The 20,460-nt window shown below is 48.3% G+C and overlaps 1 protein-coding gene across 3 annotated transcripts in view; it reads right to left on the reverse strand.

Moving 5' to 3' along the window:
• The window catches only part of LOC146697818 (far upstream element-binding protein 3-like), a 27,816-nt gene extending 9,165 nt beyond the window's left edge, over nt 1-18,651 (reverse strand). For 2 of the 3 annotated variants that reach the window (XM_085476576.1, XM_085476574.1), the window contains exons 1-14: nt 18,520-18,651; nt 13,421-13,529; nt 13,055-13,088; nt 12,769-12,815; nt 12,134-12,205; nt 11,958-12,015; nt 11,719-11,881; nt 10,850-10,948; nt 10,184-10,285; nt 10,006-10,108; nt 9,297-9,397; nt 9,067-9,205; nt 1,423-1,583; nt 1,278-1,348 (exon numbers count right to left, since the gene is read on the reverse strand). In XM_085476576.1, the coding sequence (XP_085332702.1) occupies nt 1,278-1,348; nt 1,423-1,583; nt 9,067-9,205; nt 9,297-9,397; nt 10,006-10,108; nt 10,184-10,285; nt 10,850-10,948; nt 11,719-11,881; nt 11,958-12,015; nt 12,134-12,205; nt 12,769-12,815; nt 13,055-13,088; nt 13,421-13,529; nt 18,520-18,612 (1,352 nt within the window). In that variant the 5' untranslated portion in view covers nt 18,613-18,651. The remainder of the gene's footprint in view (nt 1-1,277; nt 1,349-1,422; nt 1,584-9,066; nt 9,206-9,296; nt 9,398-10,005; nt 10,109-10,183; nt 10,286-10,849; nt 10,949-11,718; nt 11,882-11,957; nt 12,016-12,133; nt 12,206-12,768; nt 12,816-13,054; nt 13,089-13,420; nt 13,530-18,519) is intronic. The other variant, XM_085476575.1, reaches the window with a different exon arrangement.
• Between the last annotated feature and the right edge of the window lie 1,809 nt (nt 18,652-20,460).

The following is a 20,460-nucleotide window of genomic DNA, read 5'->3' on the forward strand; positions in this document are numbered from 1 at the left end:
CGATTAGAATCGACTCTGGCTTGGATGGCGTGAAATCGATTCATTAAAATCCTGAATCGATTTTATTTTGGCCGAAACGCCAGAATCTCAGGTTCAGCCTCACAACATTTCAACAACCACCAAACAGCTGAAACAGTGACTGAGAGCAGGAACACGACTCTGCACAGAGACGTGAACACACAGCGCCGACGCATCAGAGTCAGCGAGCTGTGACTTTCTCACCGACGGCACGGACACGCTCGGGGCTGAAAGCCGACAGCTCGCTGACTCTGACGTTTCGGCGGGTCGAGCTTTGTGTTCACGCCCTTTTTGCGCCGATTCTGAAGCTGTTAGTTTATCTCTGAACCTGATCCAAACTACGCTCCACATAAACACCGTCATGAACTCACTCTGAGTTTTGCTGTTTTGCTTCGACCACGATATAATACTAAGTGCAATAATCCTTTCTGTCATCGTTGTATTTTTACTCAGTTGTATATAGTATTTGTATTTGTATTCTATTTTTATCTTATTGTATATTTATTTTATTTTATTCTACTGTATATAGTATTTTATTCTATTCTGTACAGTTGTGTACTGTATTTATTCTTATTGTATTCTAATTTTTGCCTCATAACTTTTGCACTGTCCACTTCCTGCTGTGACAAAACAAATTTCCCACGTGTGGGACTAATAAAGGTTATCTTATCTTATCTTATCTTATCTCACTTCATGCACAGCTCTCCCCCCCTCCCTCCCCCTCCCCCCCTCCCTCCCTCTTTACCCTCCACAGTGTCAGCTTTGTTTTATAGATATAAAAATATAGATACGCAGTGATAAGTGATCAGAGTTATAATATTTCTGACTGTCTGAGGCAAAATTTCCCTGATTCAAATCGAATCGATTCCAGAAATCAGTGACGATACCCAGCCCTAGTTTCCATGGTTACCTGAAACTACCTGTTAGGTATCACATTTACCTGCAGTGAAGTTAGCAATGCCTTTTAACAGTCAGCCAATCAGAGCGCAGCTGGCTATCATTACAACAGGATGTTCAGACTCAGAGCGGGGGTGGGGAACTCCAGGCCTGAGGAGCTCCTTTAAATCAGCTGCGATCATCTAAAAGCTGCAGGCCTGGACTTCCCCACCCCCGCTGTAGAAGAACACCAAAGCAGCCCCGCCCACTCATGGACTGGACTCGCTCCGTGGGTGCAGCGTCCTTCCTGCTTCTGAGGGACGTGGATCACGGACGTATGTGCTGTGTGACGGCAGCGTGCGCTAAGATCTGAGGACTCTTACTTCTGGTGTGCAGCGGGACCCTGGGTGAAGGGGCTGAAGCCGAACCCTCCGTTACTCATGATACCCGAACCCTGTGGGAGGAGACGCAGGTCAGCGCTCGTTCTTCGAGATAAAGCATCTACAGAGGTGCGCTTGTTTTACATACCCCGATCTTGTCATCTATTAGCTGGCGAGCCAGGTCCATCTGCTGGGCGGTGCCTCTGATGGTAAAGACCCGGGTGTTGGGGTCAGTGGAGGGTGGGGGGTTCCTCTGCAGCTCCACGTGAGCTCCAGACTGCTGGTTAATGCTCTTGATGGTTTCTCCACCTGCAGACACAAACAGCAGGTGTCATTCACACAGCTGATCAATATGAGCGCCGGGGGCGGCCCCGGGTCAGCAGGACTGTGCAGAGGTGGTGAGTCCTTCAGCAGGGCTCAGTGGTGTCACTGCTGGGAAAACGCGACAAAGCTCAGGTGGAAACCATCGGATGAAGATGTTGGGAGCGTCCGACAGACGCTCAGAAGCGCTCAGAGTAGAAAAGAGTAGACCCTGTTGTTCTTTGCTGTTTCTGACAGAAACAGACGTGCTTCATTCATCGGTGGGATTTTAATGTGTTTACACTCAAAGTAAAATCATGTTGCAGGATGCTGCATGGAATCAGGGGATGACCTCGATGGCTGGGTTAGCTTAGCACTCTTGGACATGTCGGTCTATGTGACTTTATATTAGAGCTGGGCGATAGAACGATAACGATATGTATTGTGAAATAACTTTTTCTCGATAGAAAAATTAAACTATTGTGATAGACCTCACCGCTCTTGTCCTCTTAAAAAAAAAAAAACCCAGCCAATCCAAATTAAGTAGCGCAGAGCCGAACCAATCACAGCCGCAGCGTCACGTCACGTGACTTGTTGCGTACAGCACAAGTGCCAAGCTGCACATGTGTATTTGTTTGGGAAGCAGCCAGCCGCCGTGCCGCCGGGTAACGGAGGAAATGAGTGTGCCGAGAGCGCGACCGAAGGTTACCGAGGAGAAAACAGACGATGGTTCCAACGCCGGAGAGATTGTCGAACGGAAGAGCCACAGAAGCTCCGTAGTGTGAAGGTATTTCTGCTATTTCAAGTCTGACAAAAACAGAGCAGCTGCACTCTAAATGTGCCGAAAGCAAGTCTGGAAATACAATAAAGCGGTGCAGCTCAGTCTCTGACTGGAAGCGCTGATTCGTCATTCGGCTTTTGTCAGACTAGTAACTGTTACAGCTGTTTGAAAAGCTCAGCTATACAACAAGGAGAGGTCGAGAATTTCCTTTTAGTTCTCAGTTTAGTTGATGTTGACAAAAGTTAGTCAGTTTTGTCTGATCTTCTGTAAAACAAACTAAGATTTATTTTTAGAAGTAATAAAATTCAAATTCAAATTCAAATTTTATTTGTCACGTACACAGTCATACACAGTACGATATGTAGTGAAATGCTTGGACAACTGCTCGTGACCTAAAGAAAACAAAAAAGGAAAAGGCTATGAATAAGATAGGAAATAAATATGAAAAATTAAAAAGGGTAAATTTAACTAGGAAGGAATAAAATATAAATTAAGGTTAAAAATGAAATAACTGTACAACACAAATTAGAATGAAGGGTAAATTTAACTGGGAAGAATAAGATAAAATATATAAATTAAAGTTGAAAATAAAATAACTGTACAACAAAATACACAATATAGAACTATATAAGAATGTATGAAGAAATATAAATATAAACAAATATATACACAATAACAGCAGCTGTACAAGTATTAACCGGAAATGAAGAATATAGTGACCAGTGTTGTGCAAAACCAAAGTCCAGAAAGTCCAGTGTGTGTGTAAGAACTGCATGTGTGGGTCAGTACTGTGTGGTGGTGTGATTGAGAGACCGTATCGCCTGCAGGAAGAAGCTCCTCCTCAGTCTCTCTGTGTTGGTCTTCAGGGAGCGGAATCGCTTTCCTGACCTCAGCAGAGAGAACAGTCTGTTGTTGGGATGGCTGAGGTCCTTCACCATCTTCCTGGCCTTGGTCCAGCACCGCCTGCTGTAGATTGAGTGCAGGTCAGGGAGCTCGGAGCGGATGGTGCGCTCAGCTGACCGCACAACCCTCTGTAGAGCTCGTCTGTCCTGCATGGTGCTGTTCCCGAACCAGGTTAAGATGTTTCCCGCCAGGATGCTCTCTATGGTGCACGAGTAAAAGTTCCTGAGCACCTTGGAGGGCAGTTGGAAGTCTCTCTAGCGTCTGAGGTGGTAGAGACGCTGTCGGGCCTTTTTCACCACGGTGTTGATGTGACAGGACCATGACAGGTCCTGTGTGATGTGAACTCCGAGGTATTTGAAGCTGTCCACTCTCTCCACTGGGCACTCGTTGATGACGGGGGTCTGGTAGTTCCTCTCCTGCTTAGTGCTGAAGTCCACTATCAGCTCCTTTGTCTTACTGACGTTTAGAAGGAGGTTGTTCCTCTGGCACCAGTTCTCCAGATTCCTAATCTCCTTCAGGTAGGCCGTCTCGTTGTTATCAGAGATCAGGCCACCACGACGGTGTCATCAGCAAACTTGATGATGGTGGTGGAGCTGGTAGTGGCCACACAGTCATATGTGTACAAAGAGTACAGCAGGGGGCTCAGAACACACCCCTGGGGGGCTCCAGTGCTGACAGTGGTGGAGGCTGAGACATGTCCGCCCATCCTTACTGCCTGTGGTCTGCCAGTTAGGAAGTTGGAGATCCACTGACACATAGATGAGCTGAGTCCCAGATGCTCCAGCTTGGTGGTGAGTGTGGAGGGAATTATGGTGTTAAATGCAGAGCTGTAGTCTATGAAGAGCATTTTAACATAATTCCCCCTTCTAGTGTCCAAGTGAGTGAGTGATGTGTGGAGGAGATGAGAGATGGCATCGTCTGTGGAACGATTTGGACGGTAAGCGAGCTGTAGTGGGTCCAGTGTGTCTGGTAGTGAAGAAATGATGAAGTCTCTGACCAGGCGTTCAAAGCACTTCATCACTACTGAGGTGAGGGCTACAGGGCGATAGTCATTGAGAGAAGCAGGGTGGGGTTTCTTCGGGACAGGAACAATGATGGACTCTTTGAAGCATGTGGGGATCACCGACTGAGATAAAGAGATGTTGAATATCTCAGTGAACACAGGAGCTAGCTGGTATGCGCAGTCTCTGAGGATACGACCTGGGATGCCGTCTGGTCCTGCTGCTTTCCTGGTGTTCACTCTCTTGAAGGCTCTCCTTACTTCATGCTCGGAGATGACGAGCACGTTTCCGGTGCTGGCAGTATCTTCCTGTCTGCAGCCGTTAGCGCCGCTAACACTAGCATTGTTGGAGACCTTAGCTGCAGCCTCGAAGCGAGCATAGAAAGTGTTCAGCTCGTCTGCCAGAGTCACGGCCGCGTTCGTCATACCGGTTGTTGGTGCTTTATAGTCCGTTATTGTCCTTAGTCCCCGCCACAGGCTCCTAGAGTCACTCTGTTGGAGTTGTGACTCTAGTTTCCTCCCGTAGCGCTGCTTCGCCTCTTTCACCGCCCTCCGCACGTTATATGAATCAGAATCAGAATACTTTATTGATCCCTGGGGGAAATTATTTTTTGTTACAGTGCTCCATTTTAAACCAACATTAAGACAAGACAGACAATACGCTAACTAAGAATAGTACAATATATACATATATATACATACATACATACATAAGTCACTTATAAATAAATAGCTGAAAAAGAAACATGTGTAGCTGTAGCAGCAAACAGTGTGTTAAGTGGATGCGTTGTACAGGGACATGGCCACAGGCAGGAATGATTTCCTGTGTCGTTCAGTGGTGCATCATGGGTAATCTCAGTCTCTCACTGAACGAGCTCCTGTGACTGACCAACATGTCATGGAGTGGGTGGGAGGTGTTATCCAACATTGTCTTTATCTTGGACAGCATCCGCCTCTCCGACACCACCTTGAGGGAGTCCAGCTCCATCCCCACAACATTGCTGGCCTTACGGATCAGTTTATTAAGTCTGTTGGCATCTGCGACCCTCAGCCTGCTCCCCCAGCATGCAACAGCATAGAGGATCGCACTGGCCACAACAGACTCATAGAAAATCCTCAGCATTTTCTGGCAGATGTTGAAGGACCTCAGTCGCCTCAAAAAATAGAGACGACTCTGGCCCTTCCTGTAAAGTGCTGTGGTGTTTTTAGCCCAGTCCAGTTTATTGTCAATGTGTACTCCAAGGTATTTATAGTCCTCCACAATGTCAACACTGACCCCCTGGATTGAAACAGGGGTCAAGTGTTTCCTGGTCTTCCTGAAGTCCACGATCAGTTCCTTGGTCTTTGCCACGTTGAGCTGCAGATGATTCTGCTCACACCACGTGACAAAGGAGTCGACCACAGCCCGGTACTCTGTCTCATCATCCCTGCTGATGCATCCAACCACCGCAGAGTCATCAGAAAACTTCTGAAGATGGAGGTCTCTGTGCAGTGGCTGAAGTCTGTGGTGTAGAGGGTGAAGAGGAAGGGGGAGAGGACAGTCCCCTGTGGTGCCCCTGTGTTGCTGATCACCTTGTCAGACACACACTGTGGGAGACGTACATATTGTGGTCTTCCTGTCAGGTAATCAACAATCCAGGACACCAGAGAAGCATCCACCTGCATCGCTGCTAACTTATCACCCAGGAGGGTCGGCCTGATGGTGTTGAAAGCACTGGAAAAGTCAAAAAACATGACCCTCACAGTGCTCGCCGGCTGGTCCAGATGGGTGTAGACACGATTGAGCAGGTAGATGATGGCGTCCTCTGTTCCGAGACGAGGCTGATAAGCGAACTGAAGGGGATCCAGATGTGGTCTTACTATGGGTCACAGCTGGTCCAGGATGAGCCTTTCCAGGGTCTTCATGATGTGGGAGGTCAGTGCCACGGGCCTGTAATCCTGGGGGCCACTGGGACGAGGCGTCTTTGGTACAGGGACGAGGCATGATGTCTTCATGACATCATGACATCAGGCATGATATGACGCGGCTTTGTACGGGTCCATGTCCCCCGTCATGAGTCCCGTGTTGTAGGCAGCGGTGCGGGATCTCAGAGCGTCGCGGATGGTTTTATCCACCCACGGCTTCTGGTTGGGAAACGTTGTGATAGTCTTTGTCTCCACGGTATCATCCGCTAGTTTCCCGATGAATCCCACAACCGCTTCCGTAAACACGTTGACGTCATCGTCGGAGCTGTTTCTGAACATGCCCCAGTCTGCGTCATCGAGTGCGTCCTGTAACGCGGCCACCGATTGATCCGTCCAGCGCGCGACCTTCCTCTGAACCGGAACTTCCTGTTTCAGCCTTTGTTTGTATTTTGGCATGAGGAAGATGGCGGCGTGATCAGATTTGCCAAACGGGGGGCGGGATTGTGCCTTGTAGCCGTCCTTGACTGTAGTGTAGCAGTGGTCCAGTGTCCTTTCACCCCTGGTGGGGCAGGTGATGTGTTGATAAAAGTTCGGCGCTGCGCGTTTGAGGTTGGCGCTATTAAAGTCCCCCGTCACAATAAGCGCAGCGTCCCGGTGTTGTGTCTGGTGCTGTGTGAGTGCCTCATGCAGCTCGCATAAGGCGGTGACCGTGTCCGCTTGTGGTGGAATATAAACGGCACTTACAATGACCGATGTAAATTCCCGAGGTAGATAAAAAGGACGACACATGATGGACAGTAGTTCCAGATTTGGTGTGCAGGAGCGTGTGAGAGGAACAACGTTCGTTTAATATTTTGTTTCTAAGTGGAATTGACAGTTTAGTCTGTTTCGTTTGTTCTGTTTTGAAACTTAAACGCTTTAGCGGCTGCCTTTTGTGTAGTTTGCAATATTTGCCTTTATTTATCTGAAAAAGTCTCATGTTCCTTAAGTACATCTACCCTGTTGAACTTATTATGGGAAATAAATATTTAAATCAAAACAAGCTGCTGATTATTTCACATTTTACGTGTGAGCAACGGCACATTTAAATCTTACAAATATAGTTATTTGGCTGATATCGTGATAGATATCGTTATCGCCTGAAATGAAAAAAACATTGTGATATGAAAAAAATCGCCCAGCTCTAGTTTAAATAAATGGAAGTTGAAAACCTCGACTTTAACTTTAAACCTGACTTGAGGATTTTATCTGATTTGCTTAATTCTGGGAAAATTATTAAATTAAATTTCAGTTTGTGTAATTAGCCGCGGAGCCTGGGGGGCTTCACAGGTACAGCTGGTCCCAGCAGGACGGTCAAGATGAGGACAGGAAACACGAACCTGCTGGCAGAGACCAGGAGGAGGACCTGTGTCGACTCAGAGCTGCTGCTGTCAGTCTGAAGCCTACAATAATACAAAGAAACCCAACAATCATATGACCCCCTATGAGCAGCACTTTGGCGACAGTGGGAAGGAAAAACTCCCTTTTAACAGGAAGAAACCTCCAGCAGAACCAGGGGCGGGGAGGGGCGGGGCCAACCTCCATACTGAACCTCATTTCCACATGAACACAGTGGAGCCTGCTAGATCTGATCAGCTCTGAGTCTGACCCCGAGTATAACCCTGATAATTAGAGGTTAAAGGTCACCTCTTCTTTTGTTTCATTCTTGGATTCTGTTTCAGTAGTTTTGCATTAATAACCCATCATCAGGGCCGGCGCAGCCCCTCACTTCATCCTCCACCTCTGTGATTGGCTGCTCCTCACAACCAGCAGGTCTGAATGTGTGGGGGGACTGTCAGCACGAAGAATTCATCAGAGGAAACGAACACGGGGTCCTATAAAGTGGTGCAAAGTAAGAGTGTGTGTGTGTGTGTGTGTGTGTGTGTGTGTGCGCGCGCAAACAGGCCATATGGTGTCTAAACACGCTGCACTTGACATCTTCTTCTTTGTGGCTTTTAATTTGGAGGCTGCTGCTCGACCCTCTTGACCTCCAACTCTCTCACAAACACACAGGTTGATGGGCTGTAAGAGGTTTTTAAATAGAGTCAATGAGGCTGCGCCGCCTGTTGTTGGTACTGTGGGGTTAAAATGTGTCTCACTGATGTTTGCAGGACGTCTGCTCACAGCACAAACACTCAGGACCAAAACACCAAAATAAGACGCACAGTGACAGGATTATAAGATCATTATCATGTTACTCATCCAATCCACGTCGCGCAGTTTCTGCTGCAATGAGCTAACGCAGCTTCGTTCACGTGGATTAAAGTGAAACTTCCTCAGATTGCTGTGATCTTTAGATTGTGTTTAAAAACGAGACACGCTCTATTATTATTCTGTTCAGGGGGAAAACAACCGTATTCAGTCTGAGTTCACAGCATGTTCCATAAATCACCGTAACTAACTGCTATACTGGCGCTGCTGTATGGCATCACACTCAGTGCATGTCAATCATCCATCTCACGAGTTTGCTAGCTACAAAAATAGTAATAATAATTGTTATGATTATCTTGAGTAACGCACACAATGTGGAAAATGATTCACTCGGACTTACACAAACTGCCCCAGTGTGAAAAGGTGCAAATCCTGTTTGCAGGCGTTTCAGGCGGATTGCACCCTTGTTATCTGAGCCATGATTTGTATTTGTCATTAAAACCTGCAGCATGTTAGTGCGGTCATGCAGGGCGCACATTTCAAACCTTGAACAGACAACATTGAAATCCAAGCATATTCAAGGTTTTCAGGCACCCGTTTGAACCTTGACCTTTGCATTAATGTAAACACATTGGTAAACACAAACGACAGCAGTGTGAACGTCTTCCTCACCTTCAGTTTTCTAACCAGACTAAGCAGACTCAGTTTCCTACCTTTGCCAATGACCAAGCCACATTTGTCAGCAGGGATGGTGTATGTCACTTCCTGTAGGGGGCCAGGAGAGCCCATAGTCCAATCACCACGACCTCTGACCCGCCCGCTCCGCAAGGCTGAACCGAAACCATCACGTTCCTGTGAAAACAGCAACATGTAAAAGGACCCATGAAGCAGAACATAAACAAAGGTCCCCGCTCAGAAGAAAAACCAACGTGTGTGTGTTTACCTGTGCTGTTTGGATGAGTTCATTGATGAGGTGGACAGCATGCTGACAGCGGTCCGGCTGACCCATCACCATGGCAACACGTTCTAGACTGACACCATCATCTAAAAGGTCAGAGGTCAAATCCTCAGCAGTGTGAACAGAAAGTCCGTTGCTTATCTGTTTCTACACTTGTGTAAACAAGCACTGTAATAAAATGATTAACTCACACTGACCAGTTGAACTGTGGATTAAACTGGTGTGAACACAAAATCAGACTAACCAGCCTGAGCTGTCTCTCTGCTAATGCTAGCTAGCTTACCTGCAAAGAAATACGTCGCCTCAGAGGATTAAATGGGGACAAAGTTAAAGAGCAAGCTAACGGTTCCCAGCTAGCTGCTACGGTAGCCATCAAGAAGTCAACTAGTAAGCTAATGCTAGTCAGAAGAAAGGCAGTGTGTCAAGTCAATCTGAGCGTTTGTTCCTCCAAAAGCAGCCGGACAAACTAACAGCTTTAAATATGACAGAGATGAAACCAGGATGACGTTCACAATAACGGCACTGAAGATGATGAAGCAGGAAAGTGCAGAGAAGCAGCTGACGCGTCCACATCATGGTGGAAGCCGCTCACTGGTGTTCATGGATGATGTGATGATAGGAGCTGCAGAATGAAGCGGACTCGAAGCTCACATTCAGAAAGATTCAGCACGTAATGAGCCAAAGCATGACACACCTGCTTTAAACTGGATCCGGACCCCTGCATCGTTCTGGATCTTTTTGATCATTTCTCCATTTCTGCCAATCACAATGCCGACAGCAAACCTGGGAACGGGAACCTGAGGACAGACGGAGAGATCAGCACGGCGTCTAAACACAACCATCCCAGGAACGCTTGTTTGCCCAAGTCATACATCCAGGCTGGTTCCTCCCAGTCGGGCGCCGAAGTCACTGCGACCCGATCTGAAGTCTCCGTCCTTCTCCCGGATCACCTCCAACACCAGCTCCCTCGCTGCCTGCAGGAGGAAACGGCCCGGGATTAGCCCCGCCTCAAAGGATGGAACTAAAAAGCATCGAAATATTTACCAACTTTCTGCTTGACCTCAAGTCTCCAATTCGATCAGTAACCTTTTGTCATTGAAAGCCAAAATCTTTTAAGGATCATCTAAACCGAACCAGCCCAGGACCTCGGAGGAACCCATGACAGATCCAACAAATCAGAGCCCTGAATCCGCCCGTAGGTTCCACTGACAAATCCTGTTACAGGATGTCCTCAAACTTTGTGGATTCAGCGGTAAATCTTTCCTCACTAAACACTTTACAGCAAATCTGTAGTGAAAAGAATCAGATCAGGATGTTTTTTAGATGATTGTAACTGGTCAGTTTCCCTGTATTAATAAGCTGCAGATAGTCACATGGTCTCATTTCATTAGGACGCAGCTGCTGTACGTGGCTCCAGGTGTCCTCAGCTCGTCCTTTGACGGCTCCTGCTTCACTGACGCTCAGTAATAAATCAGCAGTCTGCGTCACAGTTATCGTCCTGCAGAACGATTACTCCTGGACAGTACTCGCCGGCGTACCTGCACTTTGTACGGGTCTCCGGAGATGCGCAGGGGTTTGTCGGCCCCCGTTGGCATCGGGCCGTCCTGGATCATCATCATCTTCACTCCAGCTCGCTCCTGAAAACCAGAGCAGTTAACATCACTAACATTTCCTGCTATTTGAAACCCTGTTATTCAATCGGCACCTCAGTCCTGACCCTACAAACGTTCCTGCTTCACGATCGTCACGATTTGTTCTATAAAAGGAAAACACCTGATTTCATGGCGAACGCTCTAAACAGGACGTACACACTCCACCAGCCAGCACAGATAACTCTCCTCAGCAGGGTTACGAAAGTGAAAACGATCTGATCGTGGCTCAAGAGTTGGGAGTTCGCCTTGTAATCGGAAGGTTGCCGGTTTGAGCCCCGGCTCGGACAGTCTCGGTCGTTGTGTCCTTGGGCAAGACACTTCACCCGTTGCCTACTGGTGGTGGTCAGAGGGCCCGGTGGCGCCAGTGTCCGGCAGCCTCGCCTCTGTCAGTGCGCCCCAGGGCAGCTGTGGCTACAATGTAGCTGCCATCACCAGTGTGTGAATGTGTGTGTGAATGACTGAATGTAGTGTGAAGCGCTTTGGGGTCCTTAGGACCAAGTAAAAGCGCTATACAAATACAGGCCATTTACCATAAAATAACTACAAAGAACTCTGAGTCATTAAATGATTATAATTATGTAAAAGAAACACTAGACTTGTTTATCTAAAGTTCAAAGACTTGGAAACATGTCTGTCTGCAGACCCAACAGTGAGCGGAACCATGTCAGCTGTCATATTCATTTCACCTCTCGCAGTGACATCACTTCCTTGAGCGAGAGCCCCCCCGTTGATCTGAACCTGTGACGTGAATCTACCTGCAGCTGTTTGATGGTGTCTCCTCCTCGGCCAATCACCAGCCCCACCTTGCTGGCTGGGATCAGCATTTCCTGCACCGAGGCCCCGCCCTCTCCATCGCCATGGAAACCCGGACCGTTTCTGCAGCGGTCCACGATCTGGGCCAGCAGCCGCTTCGCCTGCCTGAAAACAGCCAGACGTGACAGAGTTTAGCGGGAGCGTCGCTTCACCTGCAGCTCCGCCAGCTTCACTAACTCACTCGATGCTCTCCGGAGTCCCCGTCAGAGAACACGGCCGCTCCATCAGACCCCCGCCTTCTGCAGAAACACGCATGCGTCAGGTAAGTCGTCAGGCCGTTTAATTCAAAGGGACCACGGAGAAGTTTGGACTCTCCGTGGTCCGAGGAAACGTAAAAACACGGAGCGCTGAACTCACCGGGAGCGATCTGGATCTTACAGCCCGACTCCAACTGGATCCTGGTGATCTGTTCTCCTCCCCTGCCAATAACTGAGGTGGAGGAGGACAGACGTAATTAGAGGAACATCCACCTGCTGCTTCTGTACATGCAGTAAGTAAAGGACCGTGACTCCAGGTCAAACACACTGACGTCAGCCTGCTTCCTCTGAGGTACCGGGAAGGAAAATGAGACTTGGCTCAGCTGATGTGCTCGAGGCTTCTGAGGCCAAACGGCGCCTCGGACCCACATTCTGGTTCTGACATTAACGTCTGACTTATGGGGTTTGCATCCAGACAAACCAGAACCGTCACAGTTCTGAGTCAAAGGAAAGGTTCAGTAAAAACGCCGAGACAGCAGGTTACCATCAGACTGGAAGCCCATTGGCTGAGGAGAGGATTTAGTCTCTGTGAGAAAGGTTTCGATGCAAATACCATCCCCCTGTTTACCTGCACACAGCCACAGGCTGCTCAGATGTGATTGGTCGCTAGAAATGAGACTACAGACAGACACCAGGACGCCTGCAGAGCACAGTACAGGGGAACAGCTCCAGGTTCACACGCATATTCTATGTAAAGGTTCGAGAGCCCAGCGAAAGGTCAGAGGTCATACTCACTGAAGCCCACCATCCTGTCAGGGACCTTGTAATCCTCTGTGATTACCCTGCAACACACACAGAAACACACACATCGGCATCCTGGTCACGCATGGCTGTGTGTGTGTGTGTGTGTCAATAAGTGATTATTCTGATGCAGACTGCAGGAGGACAGATCTATAACACAGGTGCACCTCCACGACCTCACACGTGTCGATTTGCAAACAAGAATATGAAGCTGCACACGCATCATTACACACCACAGAGAGTGTGTGTGAGTGTGATCAATACGAGCTGCGGGTCGTACCTTTGATGCCCCATGGCTGCTAGCTGGTTACCTACTGGGAGACAGAGACAGAGATTAGACGTCAGGCTGATGTGACGGCGCCGATCATCAGAGCGAACAGCGAGAATCGAACTGGCATGACGTGTGCGGCAAACACGGGAACACGTCGGAGCACAGACACGCTATTCTCCCGCCGTCGTTTATTAAACAAAATAAAAAGACGTCACTGCAGCTTCAGTCGGGCCGCAGTTACAGCAGGTTTCCCTTCTTACATCCACAGACGGCCTGTAAAGTGTTTTCATAAGAACTCGCTGAATGCTGGAACGTCACGGCCGTCCTGTCACTGAGCAGTCTGACGGGTGGAGTGCGGGTGTATGAGCCTCTTACCTCCATCCTCTCCTGGTCGTTTCTGGCCCGGGTAGTACAGCGAGGGCTCGACACTTACTGAGGAGCTGTTGAGGTGAGACATCCCTTCTCCGCCCAGCTTGCCCACCATCTGTGAACATGGCAGAAACAGCTGTAACACCTGCATCTGTTCACAGCAGCTCGGCACACGTGAGCGGCCGGAAACTAACAGCGATACTAAAATTAGAACAGTAAAGTTTTTACAGTACACAGGTCCAAAACCACAGCAGGATAAAGACTAGGCCCCAAACTGGTCCCAGGTCAGCAGAAAGTCCAACAGCACCTCTGCTTTAGAGCAGGTCGGCCGCCCGAGCGCAGGCCGACGTGTCTTCATATGCAGCCTGTTTCCAGAGGCCGACACAGCTCAGCCTCACTCCCTAAACCAGGAGGCTTCCTAATAAGGCGCCCGGTTTGGCTGCAGACGCACTCGACTGACTGGGCGCAGATATTTCTAACAGAGCTGCAGCTCATTAAAGTTTACAGTTGGTGTGAAGAACAAAGATTTGGTGGAGCCGTTTTAAAGGCGTGAGGCTCAAACGTCACAACTCTACCTGGGAGACTAAACCTTCCTCAACACGTCCATCATCTTCTTCAGGGTCCAGCATAGATGTTCTTCTACCACAAACACCCAGAAAATGTTCATCAAACTATAAAGAAGGCCACAAAAAACCAGGGAATGACATCAAGACTTCAGCTGCCATTTAGGGGGAGGAGCTAAAACTGTTTGTTTCAGAGGACGAACTGACGGTACGCAGACTGCAAATACTATTAAATACACACACACACACACACACACACACACACACACACACACACACACACACACAGAGAGAGAGAGAGACAGACGCACACAGAGGAAACCTTGAGTGTTTTCCTGATAAAGACTAAAGAAAAATCTGCTGCTCAGTAAAAATAGTCCAGTGGGCGGAGTCAGTCTGCTGCACCTGCTCACACCTGTTCACAGTGCTCCACAGCCTCACAGTATTACCTGTAAAAGGTGAGCCGCAGACAGCTAGTAAAGAAAATAATCCGTTGAAACTCTCTCAGCTGAAACGTGCAAACTTTAAACAAAGGTTTCTGACCCGACACCTGACGGAGGCGTCGTCCTCTTCCTCCTCAGCTCAAGCCTCGTCTGCTGAACTGTGGTCAGGGCTCTAACACTAAACGTGCTCATTTACTCCTGATAATGCTGCACTAACTTATTGTCAGGAGATTAGACATGTGACCCTCCCATCTCTGGTCAACTGACACCTAACAAGCTAAACATCAACAACTGCTAACATTACGCTAATATTTTTTTTTTAAAGAATCATGCTTTCCCAGTGATTTCACATCGTGTGAGGTTTTATTCACCAGCCATCAAACTCCAACTATTTTATAGTCACTTCGAAGGCAGTTTCGGTAACGGCAGCTAACTGCGGCTAACAGCGGCTAACTGCGGCTAACTGAGGCTAACTGCGCCTAACTGAGGCTAACAGCAGCTAACTGAGGCTAACAGCAGCTAACTGAGGCTAACAGCAGCTAACAGAAGCTACCTGAGGCTAAACAAAGGCTAGAAACAGCGTCATTGGACAGAAGTGAGCTCGTATCGTACTCTCAGACAGTGTTATAGCCTCCAGAGTAAACACACCTGGACAGTTGAGGTACACAGCAGGCTGAAAGCCTACACTCACTGGAGATCAACAGCAGCTAGATTTGTTTGTCTTTCAGCAGCCAACACAGCGAAGATTATGCCCTTAAACTTTGAGAAAGAAAACAGAACTTAAATAATTCCAATCTACTGACATTAGTGGTGAGATTTCCACACTCAGGAGAGGCTCCCCCACCGCCTCTCCTGAGCTCGAACACTCATTCTTCTCCACGTTATTCTCCAAATGGTCCCAGTTCTGCTCATGAACCATTTTTCACCTGCTGCAGGTTCTGGTGTGAAGAACAGAACCAAGGTTACCGTCACACCTGGAGTGCGGCACAAAGGAGGAGAAGCCTCCAACAAAAGGACGAGAAGCTGCTAATGACATGAAGGACTGTCGTGACTTACTCGTAAGTAGGGCTGGGCGATATATCGAGTTTTTTAAAAATATCGATATATTTTCATGCGAGATATAAGATGTGACAATATCGTTTATATCGATATAGTCTATGTTACGTTATAATTATACTTGTGGAGCCGCAGGTTTGCCTCTCTTTCGTCCACTTTTGTCTCTACACTGCGTTACTCGGCCTCGCCTCTCCTTCACTGAACACAACTGCCCCTCCGCCATAGCTTCATCTGCAGGCAATGACAAGATGAAAGCGGAAAATCTCCGTTAGCGAGTTACCGCGGATCGCCCCGTGCGTGGGGCTGGACGGCGTCAACGTGTTAGCGAGCTAACCGTGCTAACCGGGCTGCACGGCCTAAAATCCTTTCATTTTCTCAAAACTCGACAGTGCGCCCTATGTATGGATTCTGGTTGTGCTTACTGACCGCGAACCGATTTTATGTGGAACACAGCGCTCAGCAATCTGTCAAAAAATGTTTTAATATGACTTTGCTAAGCTACGGAGCTGCACCGCTTGATGGATTGTCGGATGATTACGGCTACCGGGGAGGAGCCTCGCGGAGTGATACGTACTGTGTGTGTATAAGGACCACAAATGGCTCCTGTTCAGAGACGTGGTGCAGCTCTGAAATCTGTCTCTTTGTTATTATGCTCAGCGTCTGTTAGTTTACATTTTGACTGCACAATTGTGAGCTTTTTGTTATGCACAAAAAGAACAGTTTTCTTTTATTTATGGAGCATGATTATTTAATAAATGCTGATAATTTATTTTTGAGTAATGTTTTCATGTACATCTACGCTGTATGTAAATAAAAGTGCCCGTGTGACATCTGGGACACAGTGTGACTAAGAACTCTCTTTTTGTTCTTAACTTATGGCTTTAAAAAAAAAAAAAAATTGAGATATATATCTTATATCGCCATCCAGCTAAAAAATATCGAGATATGAATTTTGGGTCATATCGCCCAGCCCTACTCGTAAGGACCAGGGACAACTGGTTAACGACAACTGACTTTTCAAAATAAGAGCTTGCTGACTGCTCTCAGGATGAACACATCAACAAATTTACTCATTAAGAGAAAACACGAGAGCAGCCACGAGTCCAGCAGCCGAAAAACCGAGAGGGAGCTAAACGCTGACAGCACAAACATCAAGTCACAAACCTCAAAATCCAGTCACGTTTTAAATGTCTCACACATCTGTTGCACATCTGACACACATACACACAAACGTTGTGAGTTAGCACAACATAGCTAACATCACCAGTGCACACATTTCCAGAGCATGATTTCATTGGTCAGCAGCAGCACTTGCACTCAAAAAGAAGAAGTGATTCCACAGTTCAGTATGGTAACACTGTGACATCACTTCCTACGTAGTAAATGAGAGGCGAAGTGTGTGATTCCTGACCATCTGCTGGAGGTGTTGCAGTTTCTTTAGTGGAGGTTCGCTTGGTGTAAACCATCATCAGAGGAACAGGGTGGAGCTAAACTTTGACCAGACTTGGGGGGGGGGAATTCTAATCACCATCAAATCAGCGAGCTGGCTGATGGAAGACGCTAAATACACTGCGACACCAACCGGAAATGTAGAACGTTTGCCTTCAAAGTAAAAGTCATCCTTTATCACTAACAAAAAGCACAGCTTTTACTTTGAAGACGAGCGTTCTACATTTCCCGTTTGAGACACTTCGCTTTGTGAGAGTTTGCAGACAGGTTGGCTGCATGTAAACTACAGACGATCGAATCAACGTGCTGGTAACCAAAGCAATCGCACCGAGGTTTTTGGTAAAGCATCGTTTCATGACCAATTCTACGCGATGACAAGCAGCAACCACTCAACACATTTTTCCTTAGCAACTGGTGGTTGCCAGGAAGTCGCCGAGCACTCTGTACACGGAGGACTGCGCCTGGTTAGTCTGCATCGCCCACCAAGCGTCGCCCCAGGCCAGGTGTTAGCGGGCAGTGACGGATGTTTTTACCCAGTGTGACAGAGTGTGGCTGAGAGTTAAGGGAGTTTAAGAGACAACACACTAACAGGAAGTAAAACACAAATGATCCAACTTCCTGCAGACTGCGTGCACCTCACACCTGAGGTCACCGCAGTGACACCTGGAGGAACACACCTGTGGAACTGGCTTGTTTCTGGTCCAATAAAACAGACCCATTAACAGGGAAACTATCGCCGGACAGACTCGCTGTGACTTTGTGAGCTCTCAGGTCTTCAGGTGAAAGTTACCGGTGCCTGGAGGAGTTCTTCAGTCAGTCCTGGGGGAGCAGGCTGTGATTGGCTGGGGTGGCACTCAGAGGTCAGGGTGCCAATTTAAAGGGTACGCTCACTTGTCTGTTTACCTGAGGCTGACTCTTAGGTGTGGTGCACGCAGGCAGAAGTGCAGAGTGAGGTGCACGCAGACACAGGAGGGTGAACCTGTCTGTCTATAGGCGCAGACACACCTCCTGCCTGTATATGGCTCTCAGGCTGTTGCGTAACGCCAGCCTACTTTCTAACCAACTTACAGTAAACAGCAGCCTGGGGGGGGAGGGGGCCCGTCTCCCCCATTAACCGCTAGGACTCGGTACAGACACCCCCCGGCCTGCAGGAGACCCTCGACGGGGGCAGAAGGCGCAGTAACCCCGGTGACCCGCGTCCTTTCTGCCCCTCGCAGCCCAACAGGTTGCCCGCTGGCGGAGTGACACGTGTGGCCAAACTTCTCTCCCGCTCCCCCCCACCCTCGTCTCCCCTCCGCCGTCCCAGCGCGCTCCCCTCCGGGTGACAGCTCGGCAAACTCCCCCCAAACTCTCTCCCGGAGCGTGTCAGCACCGGAAAAGTTTACACAAGCGGCCACAAGTCCAACTCCGAGCTGCTTCTAGCTAGTTAGCATGCTGCGGAGTGTGTGAGTGTAACTGTGTGTGTGTGTGTGTGGTACAAGTTCGAGTAGCAGCAGCAAAACACGGACAATTCCGATAAAAGTGCTTTGGCTCGATCTAAACGACCCGATTCGGCCCGGAACGGGTGTGGGCTGAGCCCGGGTGGAGTTGTTACCTGCCGGGCCCGCTGCAAAACATCGGCCAGGCCCTCTGACTTCAGCCCCGGCTGGTTCATCGAGGCCTGTCCCTGCACCAGCTCCGCCATCATAGCGCCACTAGCTAGCCGTTAGCTGTTAGCCGGATTAGCTCGCGCTGTTAGCTGCTCTGAAGAAAGAGGCGAGAGGTGTCACTCCGAGAGAAAAACTAGACCCGGAGCTGCACCACGCTCGAATGAAACTACTGAAAGTGCAAGAGCCCGCGTGGCCATACGGACACGATAAAAGCTGGCTTTAAAACCAATTCTACCAAATAATACAACTTTAGCAAAGATATCAACACAAATGATGCGCAAGCTCTCACAAAATAACACAAACCGTTAAACAAGGAAGCTCAGCATGACCAAAAAGATTCAGACCTTTAATAAAGAATCCTGGTCTTAATGCTCGTTGGTAATATATCAGAGCTTTGACTGAAATAACATCACAAACCAACTCAGAGACTCGCAAAGACCCGTGAGAACCTACAAATGACCCTAAAAAGGCCACAAAGAATTTGTGTGCAATGTTTTCAGTCAATAAAAATGTTTTTTAAGAGTTCTCACTGTTGTCTGATATTTATCAGTGATCAATAACACTGATCGGTTTTTAATGTGTTTGTTCATTGCTGCACTTCCTGCAGCTCTCGGTGAACACGTACTCCGGAGCCGTTTCCGGTCTCTTTAAACTCTGAGCGGAGCGTCGCCCTCATAGACGATCTCTGCTGGGCTTCTCAGCTGTTGCCACTTCGCTGCTGTGTTTCCGCTTCCGCGTTGAGTCACGTGTCAGAGCCAGCTCCACAGGTGGAGAGCGGAGTGAAGTTTAAGCTGCAGCAGAAGAAGATGAAGGAGAAGGAGGATCTATCAGAGAGAGGTTTTCTGTGTGTGTGCAAACAGACCTCTGACCTTTGACCTCTGGTTCCACTGCACATAAAGACAACTTGACTTCAACGTGTAGTCCACAGCAATAAGGATAAGAAGTAATCAGGTTACTCTGCTCTTGATATACACATTTTTTGCTCTTCAATGTCACAGCAGCGAGGCGTTTAAGGACCAATCTGATTTATGCTTTCTGCCCTCAGTCCCCGCCTCCTGACACAGGGTCTGAGGCGATAGGGGCGGGGTTGATGTTGATGAAGCGCCTGTATGATGGTTAGTGACGCTGTTGTGGGAATCCATCCTACCTGAAAAGACATCCCAATGTTTCTGCGCAGACGCGGCGCATGCACAACACCAACGCCGATTAACTTCTTTTTCTCTCACCCAGCCAGGATACTTCTTATGGTTATGGTTATGGTAGGGGTAGGTTTATTCACAAGTCACTGTCAAATTATAATACAGGTAGGACGTTTTGTCAGTAGGATGGTTTCTCAGAACACCGCCACCCTGTGACCACCTGATGACCCCAGGCCACGTTTATTAGAAACGTCTGTGAGAGAAGCTGTTTGTGCTCAGTTCATGCAGGAGTTTGGTGAGAGTGAGTACAGCAGCTCAGAAATATCCTTTACTGTCCCTCATCAGGGGAGTTCAGGTACCCAGCAGCAAAGTGACAGGTAGAAGTAGCGTGCAGGTGTGCAACATAATGAAAACGAGCTCGTGTGGATCAGGTCGGGTGGGTCTCAGGTGGGTCTGGAGGCAGTGTGACCAGGATCCACAGGAGGAGAAGAGCTCCTCCAGAAACACGAGACCACACATCACACAGAGGCTCAGTGTGACCTGCAGTGACCTCACACACACTGACACACCTGCACTGTTCAAATGAGGTGGTTTATGAAGACCCAGTTGGTGTCCCCGTGATCCCCCCGTCCCTCCATCTGAGACTTCGTTCAGTTAAAGGCTGTGAAATCATAGAGTGTGTACATTTTATTATGTGTGTGTGTGTGTGTGTGTGTGTGTAGCTCTGCAGAGTGGAAAAGGATGGCT

This window comes from Copadichromis virginalis, linkage group LG12 (genome assembly GCF_057382275.1).
Source record: "Copadichromis virginalis isolate Kocher_CV1m ecotype Utaka linkage group LG12, C_Virginalis_male_GT1.1, whole genome shotgun sequence".
Classification (NCBI taxonomy): domain Eukaryota; kingdom Metazoa; phylum Chordata; class Actinopteri; order Cichliformes; family Cichlidae; genus Copadichromis; species Copadichromis virginalis.